Source organism: Triticum aestivum, chromosome 1B, assembly GCF_018294505.1.
Source record: "Triticum aestivum cultivar Chinese Spring chromosome 1B, IWGSC CS RefSeq v2.1, whole genome shotgun sequence".
NCBI lineage: Eukaryota > Viridiplantae > Streptophyta > Magnoliopsida > Poales > Poaceae > Triticum > Triticum aestivum.
In genome coordinates this window covers 44,060,780-44,085,309 of record NC_057795.1, presented here as the reverse complement: position 1 = coordinate 44,085,309, position 24,530 = coordinate 44,060,780, and the positions used below count along the sequence as shown (strand labels likewise).

The window sequence follows — 24,530 nt, the reverse complement described above, 5'->3', positions numbered from 1 at the left end:
GAGGGCCTTTTGATAGAAGAACTCGAAGAACTCCTCAAATGGAACAGGCAACAGATCAGTTCCAACGAGGTCGCCTCTTTAATTCTTAGATACAAAGTATTCGTCCCCCCAGACTCTCTGCAGGTTTTCATGTACCAATTATGGAATCTTCGCATCATCGTTGTTAGAGATTTTTCATCTTTGACGAGAGGCTTCCCGTACTCGTATCTGTGTTCGTCCACCTCCAAGAAATCAAAATGTACATCATCAGGCAGGTAATCTCCAAGATTGTTTTAACCGGGCACCGTCCCCGGAGCATTAGCGACGATGTCGCTAGACACATTGAGCGGGGGGCACGATTGCTTTGCTTGTTCGCCGAGCTGGGCAATTTTTTTCCCAGCTGCTCGTTCTTTTAACCTTTTATCACTGACAGTACTTCCCGACCGGTTAGCTTCGAGATATGTCTTTGCAGTAATGCGCTCATAGTTGTTTTTCGGCAGAGACTTTGGTGGTTTCCTCAGGGCATCGATAGTGCGCTTTGCTTTCACCGGATCTACCTTCTCCTCCGGAGGTGGATGTCTCTTTGCTTTCAACCCTTCAAAGAAGTCGTTCACTTCGGTCTGCACGATCTTCGCATTTTCCTCCTCGGTCCTCTCATACGGTAACTTCTCTAGAGGCTTGAGAGAAAGACCGTATCTGTATTGCCTCCCGCCTCTGCTGGCTGTACTGCTAGACGCCGGAGCAGACGGAGCGGCTGCGGAGTTTGTCTTCTTTCATGCTTGCTTACGAGGTGGAGGAGAAGGACTACGACGCGTCCGAGCAGCCGGGGCGGCGGCGGGTCTCTTCCGCCCTTGTTGGCGAGGCGGAGAAGGAGGAGGCTGCTGGCTGCTCGGGCGCGCCGGCGCAGGCGGAGAAGGAGGCGGAGTGCCGCCACGTGCCAAAAAAGGAGGCCGAGTGCCCAGATCGCCACTCGCCGAAGGAGGAGGCGGTGGAGGAGGCGGAGTGCTCTGACTCGCCGGAGGAGGAGGAGGAGGCATCCAGTTCGGAAGCTTGATGAACTCCTTCCGCCATAGGCATGGAGTCTTCAGAGCAGAACCCAGCCGAGTCTCCCCTTCACCGGTAGGGTGGTCAAGCTGGAGGTCCTGAAATCTCTTTGTTATTTCGTCCACCGTCACCCTAGCATATCCTTCTGGAATCGGACAACGGTGAAAAGTTGCGCCGGGTTCAGAAGGTTGAACTTGGCCGACAGCCGCCTTGACTTTTAAGTTCTGCCATTGCGTCATAAGGTGGCAATTTTGAGACTCCGTGATAAAATCCATGGGGTAGCTAGCAGGAGCCGTCAAGACATGCTCCGGCTGAAGCAGCTCGGTAGAAGCCACGTTGCTTCTACGCTAAGATGGCGGGGTAGCTTCGGGGGAAGCTTCGGCAGGTTGTTTGATGCGATCTGCTTCTCGTTCCTCTAGCCCTTGTACCCTTGCGTGCAGCGCCTGCAGTTGGCTATGCTCCACTTTCTTCCTCCTCTCATGGCATTTGTAACCGCTTGCGTCCGGAAAACCAACCTTCCATGGAATGGAGCCTGGCATGCCCCGTGTCCGTCTAGGGTGCTCAGGATTCCCGAGGGCCATTGTGAGCTCGTCCTTCTCCCATTCTGGAACGAACGTCCCTTGCTGCGCTGCATCGATATAGTTCTGAAGCCTGTTGAATGGTATTTTCAGTTGCTCGTCCGTCCAATGGCACTGCCCTGATATAGGGTCCAAGGTTCCGCCAGCCCCGAAGAACCAAGTCCGGCAACGGTCTGGCCAGTTCATTGTCTCTGGTTCGATCCCTTTATCAAGAAGATCATTCTCGGCCTTGGACCACTTAGGCCGGGCTTTGAGGTAGCCACCTGACCCCGTGCGATGGTGAAACTTCTTCTTCGCAGCATTTTGCTTGTTTGTCGCCGACATCTTCTTACTCTTTTCCGATGGCTTGTGGGCCACAAATGCGGGCCAGTGATCTCTGATCTTCTCATATTTGCCGATGAATTCTGGTGTCTCTTCTTTGTCGACAAACTTTTTCAGCTCTTTCCTAATCCTCCTGAATAGGCCTGCCATCTTCTTAAGAGCACAAGACTTGATTAATTGCTCTTTAACTGGCTTCTTCGGATCCTCCTCTGGCGGTAGGGTGAAATTTGCCTTTAGCTCAGTCCAAAGATCATCTTTCTACATATCATTGACATAAGACACCTCAGGATCTTCCTCCTTAGGCTTATACCATTGGTGGATGCTGATCGGGATCTTGTCCCTAACAAGAACCCTGCACTGAGCAGCAAATGCGTTTTTTGTCCGGATGGGTTCAATCGGTTCACCGTCGCGCGCGATTGCTGTGATCTCAAACCTTTCATCCGAGCTCAACTTTTTCTTCGGGCCTCGTCTTCTTACCGAAGTTGTGCTCGATCCGGAGGGCTAGAAAAAAGAAGAAAGACGAGAGTTAATTAATATGTGTACATATACCAAAACAATGAATGCATCAATTAGCTAGTCAGCACAGGCTTAACTAATATATATACCTGGCCAGACTCGGTTCGGTCACCAGAGCCGTCATCACGGTCTCCTTCTTGCACCGTCATTGGGTCACCGGAGCCGTCCTCATGGTCTCCTTCTTGCAGTGGCATTGGGTCAAAGGAGCCATCATAATTTCCTGCTTTTTCACCCTGTCCTTCCAGACCATCGGTGTCATTCAGAAATGATAAGACGGCATCACTTCCATGTGCGATTATCTCCCCCAACATCGCTTTTGTTGCTTCGTCTCGGGGGGTGTCCATAGTTTCTACAAATATTTACAACATGGCAATTATTATTCAAACATGACATATATGGATATATTAGTGGCAAACTTAGAACTAGCTAGCTAATCACAGTAAGGAATCATATTAATTAGTGGCTTCGACGCTGCTTCTCTAGGGTTTGGGGTGGCCTCAACAATGCTTCAAGGGGGTAATATCGACAACGACGAGATACATACATGGGAAAATAATGTTATCGGGGAGGGGGTATATCGACCCCCCCCCCCCACGTGTTGAAGTTATCGGGAGGGGGTATATCGACAATGATGACGTATATACATGGGAAAATAATATTATCATGGAGGGGGTACATCGACCCCCCCCCCACGTACTAGGACGCGCGTCATGATATTGAAGAAGGATGGTGGGAACACCAGCTCGAAACTGACAAGACATTGCGCCACATCACTCCTTAGCCTTGGTACGATTTCTGGATCGATCACCTTCTGAGAGATTGCATTGAGGAATGCACATAGCTTCACAATGGCTAATCGGACGTTTTCCGGTAGAAGCCCCCTCAATGCAACCGGAAGTAGTTGCATCATAATCACGTGGCAGTCATGAGACTTTAGGTTCTGGAATTTTGTCTCTGGCATATTTATTATTCCCTTTATATTCGACGAGAAGCCAGTCGGGACCTTCATACTGAGCAGGCATTCAAAGAAGATTTCTTTCTCTTCTTTCGTAAGAGCGTAGCTGGCAAGACCTTCATACTGCTTCGGAGGCATGCCGTCTTTTTCGTGCAAACGTTGCAGGTCCTCCCGTGCCTCAGGTATATCTTTTGTCTTTCCATACACGCCCAAGAAAGCCTAGCAGGTTCACGCAAAGGTTCTTCGTAACGTGCATCATGTCGATTGAAGAGCGGATCTCTAGCTCTTTCCAGTAGGGTAGGTCCCAAAATATAGATTTCTTCTTCCACATGGGTGCGTGTCCCTCAGCGTCATTCAGAACAGCTAGTGCGTCGGGACCCTTTCCAAAGATTACGTGTAAATCATTGACCATAGCAAGTACGTGATCACCGGTACGCATGGCGGGCTTCTTCCGGTGATCTGCCTCGCCTTTGAAATGCTTGCCTTTCTTTCGACATTGATGGTTGGTCGGAAAAACTGACGATGGCCCAGGTACACATTCTTCCTGCAGCTTCCCAGGTATATACTATCGGTGTCAAGTAAACAGTGCGTGCATGCGTGGTATCCCTTGTTTGTCAATCGTTGATGGTCACGAACAGCAACGCCTTTAGGTCAAATTCCTCCTGTTTGTGCTCATCCCACGTACGTACACCATTTCCATTCCACAGCTGTAAAAGTTCTTCAACTAATGGCCTTAGGTACACATCAATGTCGTTGCCGGGTTGCTTAGGGCCTTGTATGAGAACTGGCATCATAATGAACTTCCGCTTCATGCACATCCAAGGAGGAAGGTTATACATACATAGAGTCATGGGCCAGGTGCTGTGATTGTTGCTCTGCTCCCCGAAAGGATTAACGCCATCCGCGCTTAAAGCAAACCATACTTTCCTTGGGTCACTTGCAAACTCATCCCAGTACTTTCTCTCAATTTTTCTCCACTACAACCTGTCAGCGGGTGCTCTCAACTTCCCATCTTTCTTACGGTCCTCACTGTGCCATCGCATCAACTTGGCATGCTCTCTGTTTCTGAACAGACGTTTCAACCGTGGTATTATAGGAGCATACCACATCACCTTCACAGGAACCCTCTTCCTGGGGGGGGGCTCACCGTCAACATCACCAGGGTCATCTCGTCTGATCTTATACCGTAATGCACCGCATATCGGGCATGCGTTCAGATCCTTGTACGCACCGTGGTAGAGGATGCAGTCATTAGGGCATGCATGTATCTTCTGCACCTCCAATCCTAGAGGGCATACGACCTTCTTTGTTGCGTATGTACTGTCGGGCAATTCGTTATCCTTTGGAAGCTTCTTCTTCAATATTTTCAGTAGCTTCTCAAATCCTTTGTCAGGCACAACATTCTCTGCCTTCCACTGCAGCAATTCCAGTACTGTGCCGAGCTTTGTGTTGCCATCTTCACAATTGGGGTACAACCCTTTTTGTGATCCTCTAACATGCGATCGAACTTCAGCTTCTCCTTTTGACTTTCGCATTGTGTCCTTGCATCGACAATGACCCGGCGGAGATCATCATCATCGGGCACATCCTCTGGTTCCTTTTGATCTTCAGCAGCTTCGCCCGTTGCAGCATCATCGTGCACATCGTCTGGTTCCTCTTGATGTTCAGTAGCATCACCGTATTCATGGGGCACATAGTTGTCATCATACTCTTCTTCTTCGCCGTCTTCCATCATAACCCCTATTTCTCCATGCCTCGTCCAAACATTATAGTGTGGCATGAAACCCTTGTAAAGAAGGTGGGTGTGAAGGATTTTCCGGTCAGAGTAAGACTTCGTATTCCCACATATAGGGCATGGGCAACACATAAAACCATTCTTCTTGTTTGCCTCAGCCACTTCGAGAAAATCATGCACGCCCTTAATGTACTCGGAGGTGTGTCTGTCACCGTACATCCATTGCCGGTTCATCTGCGTGCATTATATATAATTAAGTGTGTCAAAAATCATTACAGAACATCATGAATAGATAATTAAGTGATCAAATTAATAGAAGTTCATCATCACATTAAAACCAAAGTACATACATAGTTCTCATCTAACAACATAAAGCTCTGCAGAGCATCTAAATTAATTAAACCATACATTGAAACTATGTAAAACATTTCAATGCGAAAACAAATGCGATCATAATCGCAACCAAGGTAACAACTGATTCAACGGCATAATGATACCAAGCCTCGGTATGAATGGCATATTTTCTAATCTTTCTAATCTCCAAGCGCATTGCATCCATCTTGATCTTGTGATCATCGACAACTTCCGCAACATGCAACTCCAATATCATCTTCTCCTCCTCAATTTTTCTTAATTTTTCCTTCAAGAAATTGTTTTCTTCTTCAACTAAATTTAACCTCTCGACAATAGGGTCGGTTGGAATTTCTGGTTCAACAACCTCCTAGATAAATAAAAGCTATGTCACGTTGGTCGGCATAATTTTCATAAACAATAGATGAACCAATAGTTATGAAAAGATAATATATACCACATTCGAATCATAGACAGGACGAGGGCCGACGGGGGTGGATACCAAAACCATGGCACTATATAAGATGCAATAATAAAAGTAATAAAATAATACAAGTATCTATCTAAACATACAAGTAAGAATATTTTTCCTTTCAGAAAGAAGATAAGAACAAGAGGCTCACCACGGTGGTGCCGGCGATGAGATCGGCGCGGGTGATCGATGGTGGTGAAGACGGGGACGGGGCGTGACAGAACGCTAAACCTAGACAAATATTGAGAAAAATGGAGCTTGGAGGTCGAGCTTGGAGAGGAGAAAGCTTAAGTAGTGTGGCTCGGGCATTCCATCGAACACCTTGTGTGCATAGGAGGTGAGCTAGAGCACCACCAAGCCCTCTCCCCCTCAGCGGCCAGAAAAAACAGAGCAGTGTGCTCTACTCTTACGCGAGGGGGTATATATAGGCACCTCATTGGTCCCGGTTGGTGGCATGAACCGGGACTAAAGAGCAGCCTTTGGTCCCGGTTGAAGCCACCAACCGGGACCAATGGTGGTGGGCTAGGAGCGAGGCCCATTCGTCCCGGTTCGTCCCACCAACCGGACCAAAAGGTCCAGACGAACCGGGGCCAATGGCCCACGTGGCCCGGCAGGCCCCCGGGGCTCACGAACCGGGTCCAATGCCACCATGGGTCCCGGTTCTGGACTGAACCGGGACTAATGGACTGACCCGGCCTGGACCTTTACCCCCTTTTCTACTAGTGTACGGAAACTCGTCTGTTACAAAGGGATTTCATTTTTTGAACTTATTTGAACTCCATAGTTTTTCTGTGTTCAAAATGCGCCATTCAAAGTCATATCATCAATTTTCAAGCCTTTCTGACTTCATATGTTATTTTTTATGCATTTACTGATTTTTTTGAGCTATAAGACCATGAAATTGAAAAGCATTTGAAATGAACTCTGAAAAGGTTGAAAGTTGGCATGGTATCATCATTTCACCCACATAGCATGTGCAAGAAAGTAGAGAGGGTTACGGCAAAAACTGGATGCACTTCGTGTACAAAATGGACAATCTCTTTCGAAGTATCAGGGTTTCATACAGAAACTCGTCTGTTACAATGGGATTTCTTTTTTTTGAACTTATTTGAACTCCATAGTTTTTATGTGTTCAAAATGCACCATTCAAAGCCACATCATCAACTTTCAACCCTTACATTTGTTATTTTTCATGCATTTACTAATTTTTTTAGCTATAAGACCATGAAATTGAAAAGCATTTCAAATGAACTCTAAAAAGGTTGAAAGTTGGCATGGTATCATTATTTCACCCACATAGCATGTGCAAGAAAGTAGAGAGGGTTACGGCAAAAACTGGATGCACTTCATGTACAAAATGGACAATCTCTTTCGAAGTATCAAGGTTTCATACGGAAACTCGTCTGTTACAAAGGGATTTCATTTTTTGAACTTATTTGAACTCCATAATTTTTCTGTGTTAAAATGCACCATTCAGAGCCAAATCATCAATTTTCAACCCTTTCTGACTTCATTTGTTATTTTTCATGCATTTAGTGATTTTTTGAGCTATAAGACCATGAAATTGAAAAGCATTTCAAATTAACTCTGAAAAGATTGAAAGTTGGCATGGTATCATCATTTCACCCACATAGCATGTGCAAGAAAGTAGAGAGGCTTACGGCAAAAACTTGATGCACTTCGTGTACAAAATGGACAATCTCTTTCGAAGTATCAGGGTTTCATACGGAAACTCGTCTGTTACAAAGGGATTTTATTTTTTTGAACTCATCTGAACTCCATAGTTTTTCTGTGTTCAAAATGCACCATTCAAAGCCACATCATCAATTTTCAACCCTTTCATTTGTTATTTTTCATGCATTTACTAATTTTTTTAGCTATAAGACCATGAAATTGAAAAACATTTGAAATGAACTATGAATAGGTTGAAAGTTGGCATGGTATCATCATTTCACCCACATAGCATGTGCAAGAAATTAGAGATGGTTATGGCAAAAACTGGATGCACTTCGTTTACAAAACGGACAATCTATTTCGAAGTATCAAGGTTTCATACGGAAACTCGTCGGTTACACAGGGATTTCATTTTTTTTGAACTTATTTGAATTCCATAGTTTTTCTGTCTTCAAAATGCACCATTCAAAGCCGCATCTTCAATTTTCAATCCTTTCTGACTTCATTTGTTATTTTTCATGCATTTACTGATTTTTTTGAGCTATAAGACCATGAAATTGAAAAGCATTTCAAATGAACTCTGAAAAGGTTGAAAGTTGGCATGGTATCATCATTTCACCCACATAGCATGTGCAAAAAAGTAGAGAGGGTTACGGCAAAAACTGAATGCACTTTGTGTACAAAACGGACAATCTCTTTCGAAGTATCAGGGTTTCATACGAAAACTCGTCTGTTACAAAGGGATTTCATTTTTTTTGAACTTATTTGAACTCCATAGTTTTTCTGTGTTCAAAATGCATCATTCAAAGCCACATCATCAATTTTTAACCCTTTCTGACTTCATTTGTTATTTTTCATGCATTTACTTATTTTTTTTGAGTTATAAGACCATGAAATTTAAAAGCATTTCAAATGAACTCTGAAAATGTTGAAAGTTGACATAGTATCATCATTTCACCCACATAGCATGTGCAAGAAAGTAGAGAGGGTTACGGCAAAACTGGATGCACTTCGTGTACAAAATGGACAATATCTTTCAAAGTATCAGGATTTCATACGGAAACTCGTCTGTTACAAAGGGATTCCATTTTTTAAACTTATTTGAACTCCATAGTTTTTCTGTGTTCAAAATGCACCATTCAAAGCCACATAATCAATTTTCAACCCTTTCTGACTTCATTTGTTATTTTTAATGCATTTATTGATTTTTTGAGCTATAAGACCATGAAATTGGCATGGTATCATCGTTTCACACACATAGCATGTGCAAGAAAGTATAGAGGGTTACCACAAAAACTGATTATTTTGAGCTATATGCCATTCTATGTTCAAAATGCACCATATATTCAAAGCCACATCATCTAATTTCAACCCTCTCATGAATAGATAAGTGACCAAATTAATAGAAGTTCATCATCACATTAAAACCAAAGTACATACATAGTTCTCGTTGAACAACATATAGCTCTCCAGAGCATCTAATTAAACCATACATTAAAATTATGTAAAACATTTAAATATAAAAACAAATGCGGTCATAATCGCAACCGAGGTAGCAACTGATCCCACTGCATAATGATACCAAGCTTCAGTATGAATGACATATTTTTTAATTTTTCTAATCTTCAACCGCATTGCATCCATCTTGATCTTGTGATCATCGACGACATCTGCAACATGCAACTCCAATATCATCTTCTCCTCCTCAATTTTTCTTATTTTTTCCTTCAAGTAATTAATTGTTTTCTTCTTCAACTAAATTTAACCTGTCGACAACAGGGTCAGTTGGAATTTCCGGTTCAACCACCTCCAAGATAAATAAAATCTATGTCATGTTGGTCGACATAATTGTCATAAGCAATAAATGAACCAAATAGTTATCAAAAGATAATATATACCACGTCTGAATCATAGACAGGACAAGGGCCGACGGGGACGGATACCAAAACCATCGCACTATATAATAACAAGAAATAATAAAAGTAGGAAAATTAGACAAGTATCTATCTGAAGTAAGAATTTTTTTCTTTCAGAAATAAGATAAGAACAAGAGGCTCACCACGGTGGAGTGCTCTGTTGTGGCGATGGGGTATATATAGGCAACTCATTTGTCCCGGTTCGTGGTAGAAACCGGGACTAAAGCCCAGCATTCTGTCCCGGTTCAAGCCACGAACCAGGACCAATGGTTGTGGGTCAGGAGCGAGGACCATTGGTCCCGGTTCATGCCAGGAACCGGGACAAATGGGTCCATACGAACTGGGACCAATGCCCACGAGGCCCCGGCCGCCCCCCTGGGCTCACGAACCGGGACGAATTCCCCCATGGGTCTCGGTTCGTGACTGAACCGAGACTAATGGGCTGGCCAGGCCCGAACGAAAGCCCTGTTTTCTACTAGTGTAATATGATACTCAATGTCACCTCATCAAAAATGTCTAGTTGGCATGCATGATACTATCTACGATACTCCCATTAGGCTGGTTGTAATGGGGAGTATCATATACTAGTATATGATACTAGTGTATGATACTACCTCCCTAATGCATAGTATCATATATTAGTACCATGTAGTACTATATTTATTGTCATGCATGACACAAAGTATCATATCATTTATTATGATACGGTATCATGATATAATATTTCATCCTCTTTCTTTTCATTTAATGCTATGACACCTCATCAAAATTGCCTAGTTGGCATGTATGATACTAGCTATGATACTACAATTAACTCCTTCCTTGAAGAATTCCAGGACTGCCTTCACCACATCTTGCTTCACAGTGCTCCAATTTCTTTGCAGGAATCTTGCCGGAAACCCATCGGGCCCACCTTTGATCCTTGTGATTTTCACTGAAAAGTCTTTTTCCACTGAATACTTCGTCTTTACGCCAGGATACAGGTGGAGAAGATTTAGAAGAAAAATTGGATTCCGTACCGGGTGTTTACAGTTCCCAAACGACTCCTCCTTCATTACTCGTCGAGAACCCCAAGGGACAACCATAATAAACACTTCTCGGTTGATTACTGCTCCAGCAACCAAATCTCTTGGCCTCCCTCCTTAATTTCGATCGCCCTCGCTCCTATATAAATCCATCACCCTTCCTACTCATCTTCACCTCGACTGATCATCTCCGGGACGGGAACCATCAGCTAGCCATGTCTTCCAGCAACAAGATCTCGTTGAAGCTGCTGGTGGACACCAAGTCGAAGAAGGTGCTGTTCGCGGAGGCTGGCAAGGAGTTCGTCGACTTCGTCTTCAGCCTGCTGACCCTGCCCATCGGCGCCGTGGTCAAGCTCATCTCCGCCGGCACGATGCAGGGGAGCATCGGCCGCCTGTACCAGAGCGTGGACAACATCGGCTCCTCCTACCTGCAGCCCAACAAGGACAAGTCCGAGCTGCTCCAGCCCAAGGTGCTGCACCCGGACGCCCGGGAGCTGCTGCTTCTGCAGGGCGGCGGGGGCGAGGGGTCGTCCCCGTCCTCCCCGCTGGCGAGGTTCAAGATGTACACCTGTGCCGGCTACTGCGCCACCGCCACCATGGAGGCCAAGGCGGCCTGCCCGCAGTGCAAGCAGGCCATGGCGACCGAGGTCACGTTCGTGCTGCCGTCCGCCGCTCCCAAGACGTCCTCCTCCACGGCCGCTGCGGCCGGCGACGAGACCGGCGGATACGTGAAGGGGCTCGTCACCTACATGGTCACCGACGGGCTGGAGGTGACCCCCATGTCCGCCATCTCCAGCATCACCCTCATCAACAAGTTCAGCGTCAACAAGGACGTGGAGCTCGCCGAGAAGTTCGTCAGCGTCGGCATGGACGAGGGGCTCGGCCTCCTCAAGGCGGCACTTCGCTCCGACACCGTGCTCTCCGACGTGTTCCTCGTCAAGAAGAAGTGAAGTGACCGATCGACGATGCACGTACCGTACGTGCCTATGCATGCTGAGGGAATAATAATCATAAACTGAACTATTGTTTGGTCTGCCACTGCCAGCATGGTGTCTCCGAAGTTAATCGATCCTGGTTTAAGCTTGCTTGTGTGTCCAAGCTAATCGATCCGTTCATTTCCATCCGAGTCAGAGTATTTTTTTTTCTTCCACTACCGATTTACTGCCTTATCGAAATATCGAATACGGTGCAAGCTATTGCATTAGTGGAAAAGAATCCGAGACAAGTCGACGTTGCGACGGAAACGTAACCTTTTTTATAGGAAAGGCATCAGCAGAGCTCTAGGAAACAACAACATTTCCATGGTCCAACGAACGAACACACTAGCTATTTCGATCTCGCGTATAATAGTTTTGTGCACATATATAATATATAATACTCCCTCCATTCCTAAATATAAGTCTTTGTAGAGCTTCTACTAGCATAGTTTGTTACTATGAGTTGCAGCAGAGCTCGATTTGACTAGGTGTGAACAAATCTATCAATTTTGCTGGTCCGGTTGAAGTCTTTATCTTTATCTACTAACTAGTAAGTGTGCACGTGCAACGCACGTCTTGACAAATACTACAACCAAATGTGTAAATTCGCATGCATAGAATACATTCTGATAGCACTAAATATACTATAATTTAAATGAGTTTCAAGAAAGACTATAATTTAGCATTGTATGCATAGAGCAAGAACATAAGTAATTGCCTCAAACTCTCAATGATTCCCTATAAGCTTATGCAGTTCTCATCGATGTTGTCTAAAGCTTCATTATTGGTGTAGTTGAGCAAGTGCACGAAAAAAAAAATGTTATGAGAATCAACATGCATGCCGCGTATTTGGCACTATACATACTAACAAACTTTTGATGGAAGAAACCTAAACTGAGCATGATATTGTTGATAGTGATTTGCACGGGCATTGCACCACGATAAATATCATTTAGTGCCACTTTTTATGTTCATCAACGATAATGATAGGATTGTTCGTATCCACAACAAAAAAAATATCCTTGCATGTTCCTAGTCACTCGTTCATGTTGCCACTTTTTACGTTCGTCATCGATAATGATAGAATTGCTAGTGTCCCTACTTGAAAATAAATGAATTGTGGCATGAACACTCTTAAACGGTGGGCACTGCTGACACCTAAGGTCGGCTGGCGTGTGTCCAATTCGGGATCAATTTTCTAAACCTAGAGTTATGCACAACTAAAAGCAGCACCCTACGTGCGTAATTCTCCTGTGACTTGAAAGAGTCAAGATCTGGAACCAAATCTTTTGTGTGCGAAAAAATTATCATACACCTCTAACCCAGTAAGTATGGCTCAAGACTCCCATAGCTCGACATCCTCTACTCAATGTAGTCCCACCCGTGTGGACGCTTATCCTACATCTCATCCTCGTTGACAGTGGATACATGTCGGCCTAATCACAATGCATCTGAACTTGGTCGATCCCAAGGCGATGTGCCCGGACGCCTAATGGCACACCCGTTAGTGAACAACGCTAACACAATGGGATGTTTAGGACTTAAAAGCTAACTGAATTGGACTATACAAAACTGATTTATTACAATACATGGTGAATCACATTTGTTCTCCCGAGTAGCTTGCTAGCTCGACCATAATAGAAATACAAATAGTTTATTCTGAAAACTATTAGCCATTATTTATAGTTAAAGAGATCTGCCAAAATTTAGTAGTACTTCGGAAATCAGGTATACACAAACTTACGCCCTGGTTAAAACGTCTGTTACCACATATGATTCTGCAATGTAACACTAAGATAAAAACAACAATAGATGTCTAGTGATTCGCAAAAAAAAAAAAAAAATAGATCTCCAGCATTTTGTCAATAATCAGAAAATTAGAGGCCAAGTAGACACTATTTGAAGTTTGAAATTTTAGATTGAACAAAGGCATGATTAAGTTCTCAAGTAGCGCCATCAGCTCTTTTTAGTTTTGTACACCCATTTGTCTATTGTTTCAGTACTCTTATTTACATGCAACCATTAGGCAAAAAAATCGTTCTCCATGCAACATGAGCTCTTTTAAGTACTGTACACCCATCGATCTTAAAAAGTAGTGCTAGATGTACATTAACCGCAAAAAAATCCCCATAATTAAACATATCTTCTTTTGTAAATGAAACTTGACCAAGCAAACCTGAAGAATTTCATAAATAAACAGTCATTGACTTCACATGGAATCAAGCAGCATATGTACGTGAATGGTTGCCTAAAAAGTGCTAGAACAAACATGTCCAATCGAATTGTTTTGGCACTGGATCAACTAATAAACTTACTTATAGACTGAAAAGTAGGAAACATCAGGAAAACTTTCACAAAACTTACATAGCTACATGGAAATTGTAGCTTTGCACTTACCAGCTGATCTATGGATTTCACTAATGCCAAGTATCTTGGTTTGCTTTTTATTGTAGAGTTTTACTTTGACGCACATATAGAAGAACGATGAGGCATGTTTACTGATTCACATGTCCATGCAACATTCGCTTGGCCCTCTCTGCTAATGCGGATGCAATTAGAACTATTTTTGAATGCATAAAATCTGTCAAAGCAAGAAGATATGCACGGTTTATGTTCTGTTCCTCAAGAAGATATGCATGGACAGATATCTTGATAAGCTGAATACAAGTATTGCTGATGCAATATTCAACCAAAGTGTGTCATCACCAATCAGGGAGACCCATGACTCATGCAAAGTGCTAGTCTGGTACTCACCTTCATCACCCCATGCCTACTGTCGCAGCTGCATGAACAGCCATCGATGTACTCCTTGCTCTTCTATAGCTTAGACATGAACACAAATATCCGATCTGCTATTCTGCAATGAGAAGATCGGAAAATCCTTGACCACTCGAGATGTGAGGAGCGTAGGGTAGGGGTTTCCTAGGGCGTCTAGTAAACGGGAAAAAGGAAGATAACGATTAGTCTTTCCACTGAATTTTCAAGTTTGTCAGATATGCATGGATAGATATGCCATGCTTTCAATTTACACCAAAAGCTACATCTGCTTGCAAAGAAATATTGGCCTGTCCATTGCTCTCCGGTAGTTCCGCGTTTGTAATCTCAATTCTTTGTGGTGAAATCATATTCATGGGGGGTATTATTATTGTTTTTTTGCGCAGAGATGTGTCTTAGAAATAAATTGAAATTTGTTCTGATTCTGTCAGTCAAGAAAGGGAGATTTGGACAGCTACTTCAAGACAATAAACAAATGATTTTTAAATTCTCTTAGTTTCCCTTCCAAAACAATTCTCTTAGCCTGAGTATTGGATTCCTAAATAGTGGCTTAGCAGCCAGTGTTAACGTTTGAACTCAAGTCCACGCCATCATATCAGATACATTGAGCAACCTTCAGAAAATGAACCATTAATGCACTAAATCTAAACTGAATTTTGGTCATGATTTAGATGGGCAGATCGCAAGAGAGAAAAGTGAGAAGAGAAGATGTCAGTTGCAGAAAATTACCGGCCAGTACATGCATCTGATCTTGATGGTGGTGTGGCGTGCACCGGGCGGCGGCCTCATTTTCGCCACCACCAAAGAGCACGCCAGCTATGAGCTGATCTGTGCAGCAACTGTCAGTGCCACATCTCCCGTGCGGGACCGGAAAGGATGCTGTTGGCGGCAGTCCTGTCGATGGCCAACACAGCGCCCGTGGCATGGCTAGATCAGCTCGCACACGGGCCTGCTCCCGCGCTCGGCACTACGCGTCCCCCCCGGTGACGACACACCCCGATGTAGCGAGGCGCCGAGGCCTCGTCCTAGTGACAGATGCTGACAGCCGGAGGCTGCCCCACTCTGGACAAAACGGCGGCCTCCATCCCGGAGTGCACAGCAGCCTCCATCCTGGAGCGCACGGCGGTCCTCGGCCCGTTGCTACTCCTCCCGGCGCAGCCCCAAGCAATGATGAATGCAGATAATGGTTGGCAGTGGCACAGAGCTGGGAAATGCCTTCCGGCGCTCAGCCCCGCCATGGCCTCCGGTGGAGATTTTGGATCTAATTTGATACGGAGGCCGCCTCTCGCCGGAAACCGTCGCCACCAGAGGTTCACCGTCGAGGCCGCCACACCCCTGCCCTTCCTTCTGTTCTTCTCTATCTCCTCCCCACCTTCGAAGCACTCTCTCCCTGGAACCGCAGTAGACCATCCAGGAGCTCAGCCGCCGCCGCCGTCCCTCCGACTCGCCGGAGCCGCCCGTCGTCGACCCGATCCGGCTGCCATCCACCAGATACACGCCAGCCCCGTTTGAGCCCGCGCCTTGGCCATCACCGTTCCCTGCGTCGAGCTGCTGCCGCCGCCCCGCGATGACCGCATCGCTCGCCTGCAATGAGGTGTGTGTTTGTGATCTGGTTGTGTTTGTTTTCTTCCTTGAATTAGGGAGGCGATATATTCGGAGTGGGCGCTCGGCGCGGAACGGTTTCGTCTGGCAGAGTTTTCGTCCGCTGAGGCAAATTGCTAGGCGCAGTTTTAGTTGAGGGCTAGTATAATCTAATGGTTATATCGAGTTAAGTGGTTCCGATCATGAGGCTGTAATTGATCAGTGTTATTATGTGTAAAATAGGCTGGGTGTACTTAGCGATGAATATGTTTAATTGTTTAATATTAGTCTCTATCTTCTCTAATCTAATAATAAAGTAAACTGGTTTCCGCCGTCACGCATTTTTGCAGAAAGCCCCCCGCATTTCTCATGAATTAACCTGCAGTACACATTTAAGTCATAATCAAACCCTTATTTTACATTTTTACGGAAACCCCCGACGTATTAGATAATTCACCCGCCGATCATATATAAGTCAAACAAATATTTTTCTAAATTATTAATATCTTTTAAACCGTAACTTCGATTTTAACATGTTATATATGAAAATTGATTAGAAAAATGTTTAGAATTTGAATATGATATTATTTTGTTTGTTAAATATTTTTTATATATTATTTTGAAAGATAGTTAAGTCAAACAAATATTTTTCTTAATTATCCATATCTATTAAACCGTAACTCCAATTTTAACATGTTATATATGAAATTTGAATAGAAAAATATGTAGAATTTGAATATGATGTTATTTTTACCTATTAAATATTTTAAAATATTATTTTAAAAGCAAACTTGTAACCTATAGGGCACGTCCGTTTTTCTTTCGTACCACGACGATCTGGATTGCAAATAAACAACCACTAAAATCATAAAGAGACAAAAGAAAACATTGATAACCACACATGAGCACCTCTGAAAAAACTGGCAGGGGAAAAACAACATTCAAACACACTTTGATTTGTGTGAACACTGAGGCCACTGAGGGTGAGAAGGAGGATAAGCGGCAACATAATAATGATGCCTCGCTAAAATAAAGTGCATGAACATATTATGGTTATTGGGTTAAGAGTGTGTGTTATTTTTTTCTCCCGTTGCAATGCACGGGCTCTTTTGCTAGTATAGATAAAGCGGCTATCGCTTTTGGTCGTCCGTCATTAAAATTACCCTCTAAGTTAGTAAAAATTACCCACCAATGCCACCCGTATGTGACAAAACGATTTAATATTTCGGACCAAAAATCGCCGGATGTTTTATAGGGCACGACGAGTAAATCTCATAGGACCACCGGTGGCAGAGTGGTCGGCCGATTGCTCGTCTAGCGAACTAGACCTGGGTTCGATTCCCAGGTTCCACAATTTTTATCTTCTTTTTCTCACGCAGGTCGTACCCATGTATGCGTTCATGGCCGGCCCATGTGCGGAGCTTCAGTCCCCTTTTATTTCATTTTACTTTTATTTTTTCAATCTGTTTTAATTTTCTTTCTTCTTTAAAATAATCGGGATTTTAATATTCTAAAGTTGCCATTTTTCAAAAAAAATGTTTGAGAAATCATAAAATCACAATTTGGAAAAAATGTTCGGGAAATAAAATCATGTTCATGATTTTGAGAAAATGACTATGTATTCAAAACATATTCGCGAATCTGAAAAAAATGCCCATGACATTTTAGAAAATGTGCACAAAAATAAAAATAAATTTGTTTAAAAAATTATTGTTCCCCTTTTTTTTTAAAAAAGTTCATCGACTCAAAAGATGTTTGTTGAGTCAAAAAATGTTAATGAAATCGAAATCGGTTCATACATTTAATTTTTTTTGTAAACAAAACTAATGTTCATGATTTTTTTGAGAAAATAATTATAAAAAAAATGTTAGTTTACTCGAAAAATTGTTCACTGTTCAAAAGTATTTTATATCTAGGATTTGATTAGTTTTTCGAAAGTCTTTATATGTCTTGGTGTTGGGAGTAGTTTGTGCTCAATGAGATTTGTTTTTAAAGTTTTAAACATTCCCTTGTGCAATATAATGACAAGTGTGGCATGCACTGGCAAACTCATAGCCTTGCAATTTACCATGTCGAATGCATTGTGATCACATGGACATCGCGACCATCATCGGCTAGGGTGAGAAAAAAATGGCAACATGGTGAGTCAATGTGTTAAAATAGAGTACACTCATATATCATGGTGAGACAATGTGTTAAAATAGAGTACGCTCATATATCAGGATATTGAGTCATACTTATTTGGTTAGCCATACTTTTTCGTTGCAACGCACGGGCATATTTGCTAGTTTAATTTATTTGTCTTTCCTAAGGCCTCGATTGAATTTAAATTTTTGTTTGATTCATCATAAAAGGGAGAGACCAAAATTAATCTCTATAGGTTGTCGTTGCCGTTGAGTGATTGTCGTGAACCACTTAGAGCATCTCCAGCCGCGCCCCAAAACAGCCTCCTCAGGCGCTTTTTTCGTGCCAACGCCGAAAAAATGGCCAAGTCGCGCCCCCAAAGGCCTATTTTTCGCCGGCTCAGACCGAAATTGGCGCCGGCGGACCCAGGCTGAACCCGGCACGCTGTTGGGCGCTTGGGGGCGCCGGCTGAAACGTTTTTGGCGCTAAAACCGGCGGGCCTTTCTTGGCAGCGACTCGTCTCTTCTCGCCGCTTCGTCGTCCTCATCGCCCCGGTTCCCGCGGCGAATCAATGCCAAAGCTACCGCGCGCTGCCGCGCTGGTCAGCCTCCTCCATTGATGCCTCACGGGCGGCGCAGTGAAGACCGGACGACGCACGTCCCTCGCCCGCCACGCGTACGCGCATGGTGCCTCCGCCTATATAAGCCGCCCCGAGCGCGCTAGTGACGCACAGACACTTCATCGCCGACGCCCGCTCCTCCCTCTCCCCTCGCCGTCTACAGTTGAACCATGGCCGAGCGTTCCCAGGCGACGGTGCGGCGGCGAACGGCTTCGGCCGCCGCCACCTTCACGAGGACGAAGCTCGGCTCCTCTTTGAGGCCGGGTACCCGGTCCCGCCGGACATGCGGGTGCCTCAGGGCGTGAAGGATCAGCGCCGGCGGGGTCCCGGTGCCACCACCACCCACGGGGGAGGCGCGACGTGCGGAGATCGCGCGTATCCGCGCCTCTCTGCCGCAGACGGCGAGGGAAGGCCCACGATATGTCCCCGACAGCCCGCTGTGGGAGCCCTACTTCCGTCGCCGCCACGCCGAGCAGCTCGAGGACACCAACGGCGTCATACCCTTTGGGAGGCTCAACTCCGAAGGCCGCCGCCAATGGTGGGGCGTGCCCGGCCGCAAGCTGGAGTCCGTCCTCGAGTACATCGAGGGCGGCAACACGCCCAGGCTGGAGTACCCCGCTCCACCGTCCTTCTCCCGCCGGCGTGGGATCTTGTGGATGCCGAGGCACATGAACCCGGGGGCATCCTCCTCCTCGTCCGGCCGACAGCGACGACAACGAGGACGCCCCCGGATTGTCCAACTCGCCGCGCCAACCTGGGGAGGGGTGCAGCAGGGACGGCGGCCGCGGAGGCGGCGATGATGACGATGACGACGATGATGACGATGGCGGCGACTACACGCAGTTCTATAGCCGCCTCGGCATGTAGAGCTTCAAGGGCGCGCGGGTGAGGAGCGGCGAGGGCAAGGGCGGGCCTAGTGTTGGGGAACGTAGTAATTTCAAAAAAATTCCTACGCACACGCAAGATCATGGTGATGCATAGCAACGAGAGGGGAGAGTAATGTCCACGTACCCTCGTAGACCGTAAGCGGAAGCGTTATGACAGCGCGGTTGATGTAGTCGTACGTCTTCACGATCCAAGCACCGAACGTACGGCACCTTCGAGTTCAGCACACGTTCAGCTCGATGACGATCCCCGGACTCCGATCCAGCAGGGTGTCAGGGATGAGTTCCGTCAGCACGACGGCGTGGTGACGATGATGATGTTCTACCGACACAGGGCTTCGCCTAAGCACCGCAACGATATGACCGAGGTGGAATATGGTGGAGAGGGGCACCGCACACGGCTAAGGAACGATCACGAAGATCAACTTATGTGTCTAGAGGTGCCCCCCTGCCCCCGTATATAAAGGAGCAAGGGGAGAGGCGGCCGGCCTAGGGAGGAGGCGCGCCAAGGGGGGAGTCCTACTCCCACCGGGAGTAGGACTCCTCCTTTCCTTGTTGGAGTAGGAGAGAAGGAAAGAGGAGGAGAGGGAGAAGGAAAAGGGGGCTGCCCCCTTTGTCCAATTCGGACCAGAGGGGGGGCACAGGCCTCCTTCCTTTTGGCCTCTCTCCTCTATTCCCGTATGGCCCAATAAGGCCCATATACTCCCCGGCGAATTCCCGTAACTCTCCAGTACTCCGAAAAATACCCGAATCACTCGGAACCTTTCCGAACTCTGAATATAGTCGTCCAATATATCGATCTTTACATCTCGACCATTTCGAGACTCCTCGTCATGTCCCTGATCTCATCCGGGACTCCGAACTCCTTCGGTACATCAAAACTCATAAATTCATAATATAACTGTCATCGAAACCTTAAGCGTGCAGACCCTACGGGTTCGAGAACTATGTAGACATGACCGAGACACATCTCCGGTCAATAACCAATAGCGGAACCTGGATGTTCATATTGGCTCCCACATATTCTACGAAGATCTTTATCAGTCAAACCGCATAACAACATACGTTGTTCCCTTTGTCATCGGTATGTTACTTGCCCGAGATTCGATCGTTGGTATCCAATACCTAGTTCAATCTCGTTACTGGCAAGTCTCTTTACTCGTTACGTAATGCATCATCTCACAACTAACTCATTAGTTGCAATGCTTGCAAGGCTTAAGTGATGTGCATTACCGAGAGGGCCCAGAGATACCTCTCCGACAATCAGAGTGACAAATCCTAATCTCGAAATACGCCAACCCAACAAGTACCTTCGGAGACACCTGTAGAGCACCTTTATAATCACCCAGTTACGTTGTGACGTTTGGTAGCACATAAAGTGTTCCTCCGGTAAACGGGAGTTGCATAATCTCATAGTCATAGGAACATGTATAAGTCATGAAGAAAGCAATAGCAGAAACTAAACGATCAAGTGCTAAGCTAACGGAATGGGTCAAGTCAATCACATCATTCTCCTAATGATGTGATCCCGTTAATGAAATGACAACTCTTTTGTCCATGGCTAGGAAACATAACCATCTTTGATAAACGAGCTAGTCAAGTAGAGGCATACTAGTGACACTATGTTTGTCTATGTATTCACACATGTATTATGTTTCCGGTTAATACAATTCTAGCATGAATAATAAACATTTATCATGATATATAAGAAAATAAATAATAACTTTATTATTGCCTCTAGGGCATATTTCTTTCAGTCTCCCACTTGCACTAGAGTCAATAATCTAGTTCACATCGCCATGTGATTTAACACCAATATTCACATCTATATGTGATTAATACCCATAGTTCACATCGTCATGTGATCAACACCCAAAGGGTTTACTAGAGTCAATAATCTAGTTCACATCGCTATGTGATTAACACCCAAAAGAGTACTAAGGTATGATCATGTTTTGCTCGTGAAAGAAGTTTAGTCAACGGGTCTGTCACATTCAGAGCCGTATGTATTTTGCAAATTTCTATGTCTACAATGCTCTGGATGGAGCTACTCTAGCTAATTGCTCCCATTTTCAATATGTATCCAGATTGAGACTTAGAGTCATCTGAATCGGTGTAAAAGCTTGCACCAATGTACCTCTTTACGACGGGCTCTTTTATCACCTCCATAATCGAGAAGTATTTCCTTAGTCCTCGCTAAGGATATTCTTGACTGATGTCCAGTGATCTACTATTAGATCATAATTGTATTCCTTTGCCAAACACAGAGCAAGGTATACAATAGGTCTGGTTCACAGCATAGCATACTTTATAGAACCTATGACTGAGGCATAGGGAATGACTTTTCATTCTTTTTCTATTTTCTGCCATGGTCGGGTCTTGAGTCTTACTCAACTTCACACCTTGCATCACAGGCAAGAACTCCTTCTTTGACTGTTCCATTTTGAACTATTTCAAAAATTTTATCAAGGTATGTACTCATTGAAAAATCGTATCAAGCGTCTTGATCTATCTATATAGATCTTGATGCTCAATGTGTAAGCAGCTTCAACGAGGTCTTGCTTTGAAAAACTCTTATTCAAGTATCCTTTCATGCTATCCAAAATTTCTATATCATTTCCAATCAACAATATGTCATCCACATATAATATTAGAAATGCTACAGAGCTCCCACTCACTTTCTTGTAAATACAGGCTTCTCAAAAAGTCTGTATAAAACCATATGCTTTGATCAACTCATCAAAGCATATATTCCAACTCCGAGATGCTTGCACCAGTCCATTGATGGATCGCTGGAGCTTGCACACTTTGTTAGCACCTTTAGGATTGACAAAACCTTCTGGTTGCATCATATACAACTCTTCTATAATAAATCCATTAAGGAATGCAGTTTTGACATCCTTTTGCCAGATTTCATAAAATGTGGCGATTGCTAACATGATTCGGACAGACTTAAGCATCGATACGAGTGAGAAAATCTCATCGTATTCAACACCTTGAACTTGTCGAAAAACCTTTTTGCGACAAGTCGAGCTTTGTAGATAGTAACACTACTATCAGCATCTATCTTCCTCTTGAAGATCCATTTATACAATATGGCTTGCCGATCATCGGGCAACTCCACCAAAGTCCACACTTTGTTCTCATACATGGATCCCATCTCAGATTTCATGGCCTCAAGCCATTTTGCGGAATCTGGGCTCATCATCGCTTCCTCATAGTTCGTAGGTTCATCATGGTCTAGCAACATGACTTCCAGAATAGGATTACCGTACCACTCTAGTGCGGACCGTACTCTGGAATACCTATGAGGTTCTGTAGTAACTTGATTTGAAGTTTCATGATCATCATCATTAGCTTCCTCGCTAATCGGTGTAGCAATCACTGGAACTGATTTCTATGATGAACAACTTTCCAATTTGGGAGAAGGTACAATTACCTCATCAAGTTCTACTTTCCTCCCACTCACTTCTTTTGAGAGAAACTCCTTCTCTAGAAAGGATCCATTCTTAGCAATAAATGTTTTGCCTTTGGATTTGTGATAGAAGGAGTACCCAACAGTTTCGGTATTCTATGAAGATGCACTTCTCCGATTTGGGTTCGAGCTTATCAGGTTGAAAACCTTTTTCATATAAGCATCACAACTCCAAACTTTAAGAAACGACATCTTAGGTTTACTGCTAAACCATAGTTCATACGGTGTCGTCTCAACGGATTTAGATGGTGCCCTATTAAACGTGAATGTAGCTGTCTCTAATGCATAACCCCAAAACGATAGTGGTAAACTGATAAGAGACATCATAGATCTCACCATATCTAGTAAAGTACGATTACGATATTCGGACACACCATTACATTTTGGTGTTCCAGGTGGCGTGAGTTTGTGAAACTATTCCACATTGTTTTAATTGAAGACCAAACTCGTAACTCAAATATTTGTCTCCACGATCAAATCACAGAAACTTTATTTTCTTGTTATGATGATTCTCCACTTCACTCTGAAATTCTTTGAACTTTTCAAATGTTTCAGACTTGTGTTTCATTAAGTAGATATACCCATATCTGCTCAAATCATCTGTGAAGGTCAGAAAATAACGATACTTGCCACGAGCATCAACACTCATTGGATCTCATACATCAGTATGTATTATTTCCAACAAATCTGTTGCTCGCTCCATTGTTCCGGAGAACGGAGTCTTAGTCATCTTGCCCATGAGGCATGGTTCGCAAGCATCAAGTGATTCCAAAAGCCCATCAGCATGGAGTTTCTTCATGCGCTTTACACCAATATGACCTAAACGGCAGTGTCACAAATAAGTTGCACTATCATTATTAACTTTACATCTTTTGGCTTCAATATTATGAATATGTGTATCACACGATCGAGATCCAACAAACCATTTTCATTGGGTGTATGACCATAGAAGGTTTTATTCATGTAAACAGAACAACAATTATTCTCTAACTTACATGAATAACCGTATTGCAATAAATATGATCAAATCACATTCATGCTCAACGCAAACACCAAATAACATTTATTTAGGTTCAACACTAATCCCGAAACTATAGGGAGTGTGCGATGATGATCATATCAATCTTGGAACTACTTCCAACACACATCGTCACCTCACCCTCAACGAGTTTCTGTTTATTCTGCAACTCCCGTTTCGAGTTACTACTGTTAGCAACTGAACCAGTATCAAATACCAAGGGGTTGCTATAAACACTAGTAAAGTATACATCAATAACATGTATATAAAATATACCTATGTTCACTTTGCCATCCTTCTTATCCGCCAAATACTTGGGGTAGTTCCACTTCCAGTGACCTGTCCCTTTGCAGTAGAATCACTTAGTCTTAGGCTTAGGTCCAGACTTGGGCTTCTTCACTTGAGCAGCAACTTGCTTGTTGTTCTTCTTGAAGTTCCCCTTCTTCCCTTTGCCCTTTTCTTGAAACTAGTGATCTTGTCCATCATCAACACTTTGATGTTTTTCTTTGAT

General features: G+C 44.2%; 1 protein-coding gene across 1 annotated transcript; it reads left to right on the top strand.

The window, feature by feature from the left end:
- The first annotated feature begins 10,699 nt into the window (after positions 1-10,699).
- On the top strand, positions 10,700-11,519 carry LOC123086024 (uncharacterized). The gene has a single exon (XM_044507727.1). The coding sequence runs from the start codon at positions 10,782-10,784 to the stop codon at positions 11,514-11,516; it is 735 nt and encodes a 244-aa protein (XP_044363662.1). The 5' UTR covers positions 10,700-10,781; the 3' UTR covers positions 11,517-11,519.
- The last annotated feature ends 13,011 nt before the right edge of the window (positions 11,520-24,530 follow it).

What these genes read in the sequence shown, in the direction of transcription:
- LOC123086024 (XM_044507727.1), top strand. Translation starts at nt 10,782, where the DNA reads ATGTCTTCCAGCAACAAGATCTCGTTGAAGCTGCTGGTGGACACCAAG.